This window comes from Serinus canaria, chromosome 1, assembly GCF_022539315.1.
Source record: "Serinus canaria isolate serCan28SL12 chromosome 1, serCan2020, whole genome shotgun sequence".
Taxonomy (NCBI): Eukaryota; Metazoa; Chordata; class Aves; order Passeriformes; family Fringillidae; genus Serinus; species Serinus canaria.
Window position 1 is genome coordinate 223,384 of NC_066313.1, and position 12,608 is coordinate 235,991.

Sequence of the window (12,608 nt, forward strand, 5' to 3'; positions counted from 1 at the left end):
CATTCCAGCCCTGCTTTTCCACGTGTTTGTGATTTGCAAGCAGCGTTGGGATGACTTGCAAAAGGCAGAGCTGGGCAACACAGACCTTGGAGAATCCCCCACAGGAGAACTGACTGGGTATTAGGAAGAAGTTTTTGTACAGTTTAGGCCCTGGGAGGGTGCCCAGAGCAGCTGTGGCTGCCCCTGGATCCCTGGAATGTCCAAGGCCAGGCTGGATGGGGCTTGGAGCAGCCTGGGACAGTGGGAGGTGTCCCTGCCATGGCAGGGGTGGCACTGGGTGAGCTTTAAGGCTGGTCCCTACCCAAATTATTCCCATTCTGTGACTTCAGCACTGACATTTTTCCTCCTCTCCACTACTGCCTTTTTTTTGGGAGCAGGAAGGCCTGGGAAAAGGGCTGTGTGGAGGTGCCTGGCAACCAGCCATCCACTGGTTTGAACTGGTAATCAACACTCATGGAAATCCAGACCTGGATCTTTAGGCAAGGTCACAAACTTGAGTTGATGGCTGTTCACTTCCAAGAACCCCTGTCCCTGGTGCATTCTCCCACCCGTCCCTGAGCCTGGTGCTCTGCTCACAGGCTGGAAGTGCCCTTTGTCTTTCCCAAAGCTGCATCCCTCTCTTGTGCCATCCGTCTGTCTGTCCGTCCATCTGGCAGTGCTGCCCCCTCAGCACTGTGTCCTTGTGGCATCTGGAACAGCGGGAATGGGACTGGCTGTTTGCTGTTTCCAGAAAGAAAAGGTGTGGGGGTGGGTGTCAGTTCTCTGGAGACCACAGGCCATGTCCCATGTCAGCCTCATCCTGGTCTTGTCCTGTTCTGTGTCCATCACCCTCACCTACAAATAAAGCATTTGTGAAAAGCCTGGAGTAGGAATTCCTGCTTTCCCTTTAGCTGTGATGCTGGGGCTCCTTAGAGCAGCCTGTGGAGGAAGAGGGTTGATTCAGCTGTTCCTGCACCAGACCCAACCACTGGGTTTTTCTGGTGACTCACGGAAGCCTCTTGTCATCCAAAATGCTCCCCCATCCCTTCCCTGCACCCCAGTGTGGGGAGGAGGGGGGAATTTAGCCACAGCTTTCACTTTTCCCCCTCCTTCTGTGACCAATGACTCCCATATGTGCAGAAACATCTGGAAGTAATACATGGGGCTGGTGAGTAACCTGTGCTCTGCTCAGCCTTCTCTGAGTCCTGTGGTGCTTGTTCCTGACTGGAATTGGGAGAAACTGGAAGTCTTGCAGGCTGTTTTACATTCCAGCAGGTTTAACAGCCCCAAAGGGCTGCTGGAGCCTCTTCCCAGCGCTCCAGCTCCTGCTGGCCTGCCCAGATGCTCTCTGCCGCTCAGCCCTAGCCTTTGAGCCCATGGAAGGGTTTATCCACGTGGATGAACACGGCCAAGGAGTGATAAAGGTGCATTTCTGACCCCACAGCAAGGAGAGCCTCGGAGAGCTCTGCCTTGTGTTTTATCTCCCTCCCCGATTCCTGTTCCTTCCCTTCCACCCGGGAAAGAGGCCAGGAGGTGATATGGTGATCTCCCTGGAAAGCTGGGTTTCCATCCTGGAAGATCTGAATCATATCCAAATGCCGCCCAGATGAGTGTCTCGGTTTAGAGACAAGTTTAGGAGAAAAACGCTGTGGAATGAGTGTGTCCTCTAAAGAAAGGGTTCCAACAATCCCTTTCTGCCGATAGCAGGGTAACAGCAGTGGGTGGAAGTGAAAAAAAACCCCAATCGTTTATTCCCAGAGTGCCCACACGGCAGAGGAAAAAGAAACTGAATAAATGCTGGGTATTGAATTGTCCGAGCTTAACCACTGCCCACCCCCCACCACCCCCACTGGATACAAACAAAACGAAATGAAAGGAAACGAAACAAACAAAACGAAACAAACTAAACAAAACAATCCCCCCCCCACAACAAAACAAAACAAAATCACAAAGGGAAAGGGGAAAAGCCCTCAAGAGAAAGGGGGAAAAGCCCACAAGGGCCGCATGTGGTGATGAGGGAAGAAAATGGCGGCGGCTCCCGTCCCGGGGAAGGGGGAACACAAAGGGGGCACGCAACAGCTCGGGCAAAACACAGGGAACCTGTGGATTTCTGGACCGGTCCTCTCGTCACCGCAGTCGAAGCCGCTGGATTTGGTGTCTTTTCTCCGGTTGGCTCGGCTGTGCCGAGCTCTGGGGCCGGGCCGGGCCGGGCCGACGCCTCCCGTCCCCGGCCGATGCTCCTCCCGCCGGCTCTGCGATGGTGGGCCGAAACCGAACCGAACAGATCGGGAAAAAAACAAACAAACAAACAAAAAAAAAAAAAAAAAAAAAAACCAAACTGGAATTGCTCCCACTGTCTCCTAGGCCAGGGAAAGGGGAAAAAACCCCGAACCCAACCCTGTTGGCTAGGCTGACAAAGCCCAGGCTCGCCCAGCGGGCTGAGGGAGCCCGGTCCGCACGGCCCCGCGGACCTGAGGGCAGAGAGGCTCCGGGAAAGGCCGCGGGGAGCCCCGGGGCTCCTGGAGCTGCTGCTGGGCACGGAGAGAGCACCGGGGAATAGGGAACTACAGCGGGCATCGCTGGGCACGGAGAGAGCACCGGGGAACAGGGAACTGCAGCGGGCATCGCTGGGCACAGAGAGAGCACCGGGGAATAGGGAACCCGCCGGGACGATGGGCTGGCTGGAAGGAGCTGCCTTCTCCCCGAGACTGGATTTTGGCGTTCCAAAACAGATGGGAGCCCCTGGGGATAGGGTTTGGCACCCCAGAACAGACTCCGGTTGATAAAAGACTTTATTTCCACCCAGTTTGGCCGTGTTTGAGCAAGCGCCCCTCCCGATCACGCCCTGCTCCGCTGCTGCCCCCTTCCCTCCCTCCCTCGGTCCCTCCCTCGGTCCCTCCCTCGCTCTGCCCTTGGGGAGATGCTGAGATGCTGTGCCGAGGTGGCTCTGCCACCTGCAGATGTCACATCAGATGTCACATCTGTGGTCCCACGGCGGCTCAGTCCTGAGGGTCAGCGCTGCACGGCCGCCGGAACTCCTGCCCGTGCTCATGGATCCACTTATTGGCCACTGGAAGGGACAAGGACACGGACCCTGTCTGTTCCCTTCCCTCGGCGCCTTTCTCTAATCCTGTGCTGCTGTCGGGGAACTTTTCCCCTGTTATCCAGGACATTTGAGCATTCCCAGCCCCTCTTGCCTCCCTATGGGTGGAGCTGTCCCTGCAGCCCCGTGCCACCCCTGGGTGACCCCTGGTAGCATCTCTCACCCCACTTGTCCCCAGCCAGGACGGGGCAGCCGGCGTGGAGGGTGTCCCCATCACCATTCCCGTTCCTCCGCAGGTTCCACCAGAACAGAGCTGCATTCTGCGGAGCAGACACGGGTTTGGTACCCCAAAACAGAGCTGGGATTCCCAAGACTGAATTTTGGCACCCCAAAACAGATCAGGGAGCCCGGGGCTGGGGTTTGCTATCAGGGGAGCCTTGCCCACAACTCCCTGCAGGAGCTGAGATCCGGAGGGCAGCGCCCTTCCTTCCCTGCTCCCAGCGGGTCCACACGAGCCCTCACCTTGACCACGGGCACGCTGAAGTTGGCATAGATGAAAGCAGTGGAGCCTCCAGCCTCCACTGCACTCAGCTGGAAGAGGAGCAGAAACAGAAGCCATGGATCCCCCCTTCCCCTGATGCTCCTTTGCGCAGGGAAACTGAGGCACAAAACCTCCCCTGTGCCCCAGCTCTGTTCCCTCGCTTTGGCACGGCACAGGCTCCCGAATACTCCACAGACATCAGCACTTCCCATGCACTCCAGTGTTTTAGGGCTGCCCTCACCCATCCCAACTCCTGAGGGCCAAGCCAGGCTCATCCCTCCAGGCTTGGAGACGGGGGAGAACTCACGTAGATCATGATAGTGGCGATCCTGTTGCCCGACTTCATTCGGTACAGGGGGCTCTTCGTGGACTGCTCCAGAAGGGGAGGAGGGCACGGTCAGTCCTGCCCTGGCACAGCTCGGCCCAGGGACCCCTCACACCCCAGCAGCTCGAAGCTGTTCCCCACCACAAAATCCCTCCTTCTCCCTTCTTTTCTCTCCCTCCTTCCCTCCCTCCCCAGGAACACCCCAGGCACCCACCCAGGGATCAGCATCCTGGGACCATCCATCCCACCCCTGCCAGGGGCCATGCCAGGGTGCACCACTAGGAACGTCCCAGGGAATAACCTCGGGATCACCATGGGGACACCCGCCGGGACACTCAGGGTCTTCCCTTGGGCACCATCCAGCAGCACCATGAGGAGCATCCCAGGGCCCATCCCCAGGAATATCTGAGGGACTCCCCAAGAGTTCTCCTTGGGGAACATCCAAGGGATCACCCCAAAGGCCAACCCCGGGCCCACCCCAGGGATATCCCAGGAGCGCCCCGGGAGCCGGCCTGGGCGTGACGCCCTGGTGCCCCAGCCTGGCAGCCCCCTGACCGTGGCGTGGTCGAAGTGTGGCTCGTAGTGGCCTCCCAGGCCGTAGTTGACCACCTGCAGGTGCTCGGCGTAGGGCGGCCGCAGGTCCAGGCCGGTGAGGGCGGCCATGCGCCGCTCCAGCGCCCGCACCACCGGGTCGGCCGTGTCCTTCAGCCACGCGCTGCGGGACACCCCACACTCACGTGGGGCTGGGGCTCGCCCTCAGGGCACTGCTGCAGGAGCCAGCCCTCCCAGCGTGGCCCTGCTGCCACCCCAGAGGTGGCCACGGGGGTCCTGGGGGCTGGAGGACGAGGGAGGGGTGGCTGCTACCTCTTGCTTATCCGGTACTCGGCTTTCTGCTGCTTCTCCCCAGAGGCAACCACGGATCTCTGCAGCTGAGGGACACATGGGGAGGCGTGTTGCCACTCAGGGGGACCCTCACAGCAAGCAGGGACCGTGGTGGGTTTGTGCCAGCTGGCTGCCAAACGTCCCACCCCAAGGTGTCTCACTGGGGTGAGGGGAGCAGTGACAGAGGTGGAGTCGCCAAGTCAAGCCTGGTTGGGAAGTGGTTTAGGTGCATTTGGACTTGGTTTCTTCCAAAAAGTCTTTTGGGGGATTCAAAAGACTCCTGTGGAACTGGGGTCATCATCCCCAGGGTCTCATCTAATCCTAGAGTGGTTTGGGTTGGAAGGGGCCTTCCAAGATCATCCAGTTCCACACCCTGCCATAGGCAGGGACACCTTCCACCAGACAGGGTGGCTCCAAGCCCTGTCCCATCTGAACTCCCTGGAGGAGGTTTTGGCCTTAAAACCCCTCCTATCTCTGCTTTCACCCTGCTGCAGGAAAGGGACATCCCCGGGGACAGGGATGGCTCACCCAGGGCCCTGCCAACCCCTTGATAGTCTCAGCCTCAGCATCGGTGATGAAATCGTGGTACAGAGCCACGTGGGGCTGGATCCGGACCATCTCCTTCTTGGCAGGCTGCAGGAGCAGGAAGGGGCTGCCGTTGGTCTCGTAGGAGCAGCCGAGGTGCAGGAGCTGCTCTGGGGCTGCCTGGGGGGGAAGAGGACCAAGGAGGGCGTGAGGGGGGACCCCAGAGGTGCTGGGGGACCACGGCAGCCCTGCCAGTCCCACCTGTGCCCCGGGGCGCTGGCACAGCTCCTCGTAGGCGTCCCGGCTCTGCAGGCGGGTGCTGTTGGGGCGCTGCAGGGGCCTGGCGCTTGCCCCCGTCCCTGTCTCCAGCAGCTTCTTGTACTTGGCCACGTTCCTGGACACCCTTTGGTTTCTGGGATCTGCTGGGGAGGTGGTGTCACCCAGAGTGCTGCACCCCCATCCACCCCCTTCCCTGGCACCGGTCCCTGGAGAATTACCCCAGATGGGGGCAAGAAATGGGGTGAGGGAGGCTGTTGCCATGCAGAGGTGATGGGGACATCCCAAAATCTTTTCCCTCTTCCTGCTGCATCCAGGGTTGTCCCACATACCGTAGCGGAGAAACTCCCTGGAGAGGCTCAAGGCGTGAGAGATGTTTCCAGCCTGGATGGGGGAGTGGAGACCCCATCAGCATCCATCCTCCCACCCAAGGTTTGGCTCTGCTGGACACTGGGGATGGGGAGGGGACTCGTGGCTGTACCATGAAGTAGGAGAAGGCCAGATGGTCCAGAGCATCCTCCAGGCTGCTCCGGTCCTCCAGGTTCCAGCTGCCGTAGGAGAGGCGGAAGAGGCTGACAGCCTCCTCCAGCCACGCAATGGAGTGGTAATAGTCACCTGTGTCATAGGCCACCTGTGGGGCAACCCATCACCTGCACCTGCCAGCTGGGCCATCCCATCCCATCCCATCCCATCCCATCCCATCCCATCCCATCCCATCCCATCCCATCCCATCCCATCCCATCCCATCCCGTCCCGTCCCGTCCCGTCCCGTCCCGTCCCGTTCTGTCTCGTCCCGTCCTGTACCAGTGCATCTGATGCCTTCCTGTTGCCATCTCCATCCCCATCCCCTCCCACACCATCCCCATCCTGTCCCATTCCATCCTTTCCTGTTGCATCCCCACCTCAATCTCCATCCCCGTTTGCACCTGCGGTTCCATCCCATCCCCTGTGAAGAAACCCCCGTGTCCATCCCTGTGGAAGCAGCAGCCCAGCAGGCTGGGGAAGCTTGGTGGAGGCTGTGGGGCTCTCCCCCACCTTTCCCACGTGGAAGCAGTCGTCGGCAGAGAGGGAGGCGCGCCGGCCGGGGCTGTAGAGGGGCGGCTGCCCGGCTCTCTGGAAGACGCCGCTGGCCAGGCCCTTGACGCTCAGGGCGTACACATCCTGCAGCCTCATCAGCGCCCTGGCTGCCCCCTCCAGGTCCTCGGCTCCAGGCAGCTCCTGCTCCACCTCCCTCAGGCCAGCGTGGAGTGCTGCAGGGTGGGAAACAGGTGGGGGGACAGCGGGATAAATGAAATTATGAGGTGCCGTTGCCCTTATCAGCTCTTTCCCCTGGGGACGCCACATGCTGCTCCTCCATCTGTTCTGCTCCTCTGCCCATCGACCCTTCCCCTCCATATGTTCCACCTTTCCATGTGTTCTCCTGCTCCTCCACCCTCTCCCTCCCCACCACCTCCTGGCTCTGCCTTGGTGACAGAGGGGACACAAGGCCGGGTATCATTGCCGTACCCTGGGTGTTCCTGGTGGCCTCATCGCTGTAGATGACGTTGGGCCAGTCCAAGTGGAGGCGCTTGATGAGGCCGAAGGCCAGCAAGGGGTTGTCCACCGAGGCCTCGGGGTCCTGGTGCAGTGCCTGGACCTTCTCATAGAACCTACAAGGCACCCACGGGAGGACACTTTGGTGCTGCTCTGTGCTGACAGCCCGTTGCCGGGCAGCTTTCCCTCAGAGTCTGCTCTTTGGCCAAACCAGGGCTGAGGGATTGTCCGACCCAGCCCTGGTGGGTCTGTGGGGATGGCCTGTGCCTTGGGGATGCTGTGACCCAGATCCCCGTGGGTGGGGGGTCACGTCCCCCTCCTGGGACACAGCTGGGGGAAGGGGGGCCTGAGCCTTGTCCGGTCTCAGCTTCCCGTCCTCCCACCACCCTCTTATTTAGGGCCACCCCCAAAGATTGTGTGCTTTGGGGAAGGTGGGGTTGGGCTAACCCCTCCTGGCAGCCAGGGAATCACCCACGCCGGGGGCCGGGGGCCGGGGGCCGGGGTGGCTGGAGGGGAGTGGATGCGGTCGGGGGTGCCGGTACCTGCGGAGGAGGCGCAGGCGGGAGCTCTCGTCGCGCAGGTAGGAGCGGAGCCGGCGGAGCAGGCGGCGCTCGGCGCCCAGCGCTCCCCGCACGCTCAGCATCGCAGAGAAGGTCTCGGCCGGGGCGGGGGGCGGCAGCAGCGCCAGCAGCGCCCCCAGCACCCCCAGCGCCCCCAGTGCTCCCAGCGCCCCCAGTGCTCCAAGAACGCCCAGCACGTCCCGTGCCCCAGCGCCCCCGGTCCCAGCGGCGCCCCCAGAACACCCCGAATCCCGAGCGCTCCAAGTACCCGCAGTGCCTCCGGTCCCAGCACCGCCACCGGCCCCGCTCCAGTCTCCCCAGTACCTCCAGCGCCCCTACTCCCAGCAGTGGCCCCAGCACCCCAGTGGCCCCGGTGCTCCAAGTACCCCCAACACCCCCAGCACACCCCGCACCGCCGGTGCCAGCAGCACCCCGCAGCCCCCAGCAGCCCCAGCCCCGGCAGTGCCCCCCGCACCCCCCGTGTCAGCCGTGCCCCAGCGCCCGCATCCGGCCGCCGCCGCCGCCGGGAGAAGCGGGGGAAAAGGGGCGGAGAGGCCCCGCCTTTGGGGGGAAAAGGGGTGGGGGGGCCCCGGATCCGCCACGCTGGCTGGGGAGGGCGGTGTGGGGCTGCTCCCCGTCCTGCTTGTCCCTGTCCCCATTCCAGTCTGCCCCTCCCTCCTGCCCTGCTTGTCCCCCTCTTCCCTGTCCCCGTCCTGCCCCAGCCTCATCCCGCCTCTCCCTGCCCCTTTCCCTGTTCTCTCCTGGTCCCATCCTGCGCCGTCCTCAGCTTCATCCTGCCTGCCCGATCCCGTCTGTCCCCATTTTGCCTTCTGTCCTTCTCTTGTCAGGCCCCATCCTGCCTGTCCCCATTCCATCTTGGCCCCATCCTGCCCGTCCCTGTCCACATCCTGCCTGTGCCCGTCTCGATTTGATCTTCTGCCCATCCTGCCTGCCCCCCTCCCGCCTTGCACAAAACAGCACCGGGATGGAGTGGGAGGTGCCGTGCTTGAGGCCATCCTGCATCTTTCTGGGGAAGGGCCAGCCAGCTCCTTTGGGAATTTCCCTGTATGGCCTGGATTTCACGTGTTTTGGGAGAATTTTATTTGACAGCAGCACGGGGATGTGAGGTCACTGTCACTGTCGGGATGCTACAAGCTGATCCCTATGGAGCAAAATGAAACACTCCCCAACACTCCTCTCCCCTCGCCCTCAATCAAGATTCGAGCGCTTTTGCCCAGGGGGCAGGGAGAAACTCAGTCTAAAGCAGTCAAGTGAAGAAAGCAGGATAAAAACTGATAAAAACTGGGAATCCTCTGCCACCTGCAGGAACACAGGAACTGGAATATTTTTAACTAAACCAAGATTCCTGGGTACTTTTTCCTCAGGGAATCAGCTGCTCTTGCTGGCACCTTCTGCTTTTCAGCTGCTACCAGGTGAAAAATGCTGATTTTTGGAGAAGCAGCGGCATTTCGTGCGCTGTGCTGGCATCCCCCTTGGCCAAGCCAGAGCAGATCCCGCACTGCCGCAGGTCACCGACAACATCTGACGGGCGATTAAAAAGACATAATTAAATAAAAGGGAGACGATGCTGAGCCTCTGGCGCCCTCGCCATGTCCCGGTGAGCTCTCGGCGCTGCTGCGCTCGCTGGAGTGCTCAGGAGCGGCCGCGCTGCCTAAAACGGGTCTATTTTAGGAAGCCTTGAGCTCCTGCTCGCCGGAGGGCTCCAGGGCGAAGAGGCAGAAGGCGATTTCCTCGCAGGCGCTGCTGGCGCCGCACTCGAACAGGCACCCGAAGAGGCCGCCGGGGCAGACGGCCAGGTCGGAGTATCCAGCCGGCCCGGCGTGCAGCACCCAGGGCCGCCGCCAGCCCGCCCCGTCCAGCGGCGAGGGGTTCACGTAGAGCCCCAGATCGCGCCGGCGCTGCCGGTCGGTGGGGTGCGAGTAGAGCAGCCAGGTGGGCGCCGCGGCGGAACGGGCGAAGCTGACCACGCTGCCCTGGCAGCCCCGCGGCGGCTCGCCCAGGGCCGCGCACGGCACCGGCCGCTGGAAGCACAGCCCGCGGTCGGTGCTGAGCGCCACGGCCCGGCAGCCCCGCGGCGCCCGGGCGCTGCAGTACAGCACGGGCGGCTGCCGCGGGCCGCGGATCTCCGCCACCTGGCACTCGCCCGTCCGCTCGCCGCCCAGCAGCGCGCCCTTGTGCCAGCGGCGCCCGCCGTCGTCGCTGTAGAAGACGAGGGAGTGCTGGCGGGTGAAGCAGGGCAGCCGCAGGGCCCCGCACAGGCAGCCGTGCACGTAGTAGGTGTAGGCGGGCACCACCAGGCGCCCCGAGTCCAGCTGCACGCCGTGGCCCGGGCCCACGGCGAAGGTGGCCCAGCGGGACAGGTCGGCGCCGATGGCCTCGTCCGTCACGTCCCGCAGCGCGCTCCAGCCGCGGCCGCCGTCGGCGCTGGTGGCGAAGCAGAGGCGGGCGGCGCTGCAGCCGCTCCAGATCTGGCACTGCTCCGTCTTCCCCTGCTCCACGCAGATGCAGAAGAGGAAGACGGTGCCGCTCCTGGCGTCGTAGAGGGGACAGGGGTTCATGGTGCGGTGGCCGGGCAGCGCCAGCGCCGACAGCTCCTCCGTGGGACCCCACTGCCGGCAGGAAGGAAAACGGGGCTCAGCCGCGGGAGCCACCCGGCATCGCGCCCACCTCGTGTTCCTGCGGCCCGCGGGCGTTTTACCTTGACCGAGGAGCCGTGCCGGCGGCCCCGCCGCAGCACCAGGTACTTGGCATCCTCGTCGAGGGGCGAGGAGCGCTTCTCGGCAAAGGCCAGGAAGGAATCATCCGGGGGCACGTAGAGCAGAGCGGGGATGCGGTAGGTGACCCCACCTGCCTGTCGGAACAGCGTCTCCGGAGGGAAAATGTGCGGGGATACTGGTGGTGATGGCAGCGGAGGGGGGCTCTGCCCGCCATCCCCCTGCTGCTGGAAGGGTGGGAAAGTCACATGTAAAGGGTTAAATCCCGGCAAAGGAGGCGGTGGCCCGTACGGGGGGCTGATAGGGATGAAGGCTCACCTTGAGGCAGGTGGTGGCCTGGGACATGGTGGCCGCCCTGAGGTTCCCCCTGGGACCTGAGCAGGGTGGGAGAGTGGGGGTGAGAGCAGAGCCCCTCGGTGGGGTCTCACCGGCCCTCCTGCCCGTCTGTGCCGCTCCCCTGTACCGCACAGGCTCCCCTGCCTCACCCACGGTGCCGCCTCCCGCTGTTCCCGAGGGCTGAGCACCTCCTGCACCGCACCAGGACCCCCGAGCTCCCACCGCCTTAAGCTCCCCCAGTGGCACTGGCCCGGAGTCCCTGTGCCCGTGCACCCTCCATTCCCGAGCACCCCCAGTCCCCCCGCACCCCTCCCGCCTGGATCCCACCGGGACCCCCCATGTCCGTGCGCTGGCCCACAGCACAAACCCTCTGCACCCTGCCCTGACCCCCCAGAGACAGACCCCCCCTCCGTGCATCCCCCTGCACCCTGCCCTGACCCCCCAGAGACAGACCCCCCCTCCGTGCATCCCCCTTCACATGTCTTGCCCCCTCTTCGGCCCCGCAGGCACTGATCGCCCCCCAGCCACCTGCAGTACCCAGATTCTCGCCGTGTACCCCCCGACACCCCCGGTGACACCCCCAGTCCCAGTCCCAATGCCCCTGCACCCCCCTACACCTCGCAAGCACCGACCCCCCATCCCCTCCGTGCCAGGGCCCCCGCTCTTCTCCATCCCCCGCGGTGCCCGCATCCCCCGCTCCTCCCGCCGCCGCCGCGCCGGGGCCGCCCCGCTCCGCCTCTTCCTGCAGCTCCCGGAGCCGGGGGGGCCGGGTCAGGCGCTCGGCGGGCCGAGGAGGCGGGCGGGGATCCGGCTGCCGGGATCGCGGAGCCTGGCGCCCGTGCCGGCGGGCAGCAGGGGCAGTACCTGTGCAGGTGTGAGCAGGTGATGCGCTCCTCGCTCCTGGAATGGCCAGGGGGAATGGTGGGATGCCAGGAGAAGATTGATGGTGGAGGCGTTGCCGAGGAGTCCCGAGCCTCTCCCCGGCAGGCAGGAGGGAGCCAGGAGAAGGATGGAGGCAGGATCCTGCCTGGGATGCCAGGAGAGTCCCCTGCCGAGCTCCCCGGTGGGACAGGTGTGGCCAGGGAGGGCCGGAAAACCAGGAAGGTCCGTCCGGGGGTTCCTGAGGTGAGGCAGCCAGGCCCAACCAGCTCTGCAAGATAAAAAGAGGAGTCATCCTCGTCCTGCGGCACCTGGGGACGAGGGTTAGGTGACAAGATTGTGGTGGTGCCACGGGAATGCCAGGATTCTTCCAGCCCTGAGGATTTTGTGAACTGGGATTCCCTCCCCAGGCATGAAACACCCCAGAGATGCTCCAGGACACGTTTGATGTCTGTTCTTCCCTTTTATTGAAAAAACAACCCAAAAAATCTCTCTTTTAAAAAATGCCAGTTTATAGAAGGGACGCGTGAACAGGAGATGCCAGAAGGGAACTGCAGGACAGACAGACAGACACAGCTTGGAAAATCCTTTACACTTTCTGAGAAGCTTCGTGGCTGAGCCCACAGAAGTAGCGTATTTGATTCTCCCCCCCAACACATAAAAGGTTTTTATATAAAACAATCCTCTACCCCCACTTAGATAAATACAAAAATAAAGCAAAGTGGTTTGCCAGGGGATGGTTGTTTCACAGAAGGGTTTTGTCCTGAACTCCTACCAGAAATGGAAAGGTGGGATTGGTGAAGCCCCCTGGACACACAGCCATGTGATAAAGCACTGCCAGGTAAAGCAGGGACGCTGGGGCAGCATTGGTGGTGGGTTTTGTCCTCCTGAGGGTCCCCAAAATTCAGTTTTGGAGTCTGCCTCGGAGCCTGGAAGGCAGGCACAGAGACCAAGCTTAGCCATGAGCTTCAACAAATCTTGGGTCCAGTATTAG

At 62.6% G+C, this 12,608-nt stretch overlaps 2 protein-coding genes across 7 annotated transcripts; both read right to left on the reverse strand.

Annotated features, from left to right (window-relative positions):
* Positions 1–2,525: 2,525 nt before the first annotated feature.
* Positions 2,526–8,687, reverse strand: P4HA3 (prolyl 4-hydroxylase subunit alpha 3). The gene is made up of 14 exons (XM_050970795.1): positions 8,646–8,687; positions 7,647–7,999; positions 7,078–7,220; positions 6,607–6,821; positions 6,053–6,202; positions 5,904–5,955; positions 5,557–5,714; positions 5,299–5,475; positions 4,753–4,817; positions 4,444–4,603; positions 3,871–3,933; positions 3,545–3,613; positions 3,246–3,342; positions 2,526–3,049 (listed from the first exon to the last, which is right to left on the reverse strand). Exons 1-14 carry the CDS (start codon positions 8,685–8,687, stop codon positions 2,979–2,981), a joined length of 1,815 nt encoding a protein of 604 aa, XP_050826752.1. The 3' UTR covers positions 2,526–2,978.
* A 291-nt stretch (positions 8,688–8,978) lies between these two features.
* Positions 8,979–12,525, reverse strand: NEU3 (neuraminidase 3). 6 transcript variants are annotated; one of them, XM_030234312.2, is made up of 4 exons: positions 11,600–12,525; positions 10,718–10,773; positions 10,384–10,623; positions 8,979–10,294 (listed from the first exon to the last, which is right to left on the reverse strand). In XM_030234312.2, exons 1-4 carry the CDS (start codon positions 11,907–11,909, stop codon positions 9,353–9,355), a joined length of 1,548 nt encoding a protein of 515 aa, XP_030090172.2. In that variant the 5' UTR covers positions 11,910–12,525; the 3' UTR covers positions 8,979–9,352. The 6 variants fall into 6 exon arrangements, with proteins under 6 accessions (XP_030090172.2, XP_050827594.1, XP_030090173.2 ...); XM_050971637.1 differs by having other exon boundaries at positions 10,384–10,626; XM_030234313.2 differs by lacking the exon at positions 11,600–12,525 and adding an exon at positions 11,368–11,460.
* Positions 12,526–12,608: the final 83 nt, after the last annotated feature.

Coding starts and splice junctions, on each gene's coding strand:
- P4HA3 (XM_050970795.1), bottom strand. CDS start 8,687: ATGCAGGATGGCCTCAAGCACGGCACCTCCCACTCCATCCCG. Junction 4,604..4,752: donor GAGTACCGGATAAGCAAGAG/GTAGCAGCCACC, acceptor GGTGTCCCGCAG/CGCGTGGCTGAAGGACACGG. Junction 3,934..4,443: donor CACACTTCGACCACGCCACG/GTCAGGGGGCTG, acceptor CTTCTGGAGCAG/TCCACGAAGAGCCCCCTGTA.
- NEU3 (XM_050971626.1), bottom strand. CDS start 11,203: ATGCACGGAGGGGGGGTCTGTCTCTGGGGGGTCAGGGCAGGGTGCAGG. Junction 10,627..10,717: donor AGGCCACCACCTGCCTCAAG/GTGAGCCTTCAT, acceptor CCACCCTTCCAG/CAGCAGGGGGATGGCGGGCA. Junction 10,295..10,383: donor GGCACGGCTCCTCGGTCAAG/GTAAAACGCCCG, acceptor TCCTGCCGGCAG/TGGGGTCCCACGGAGGAGCT.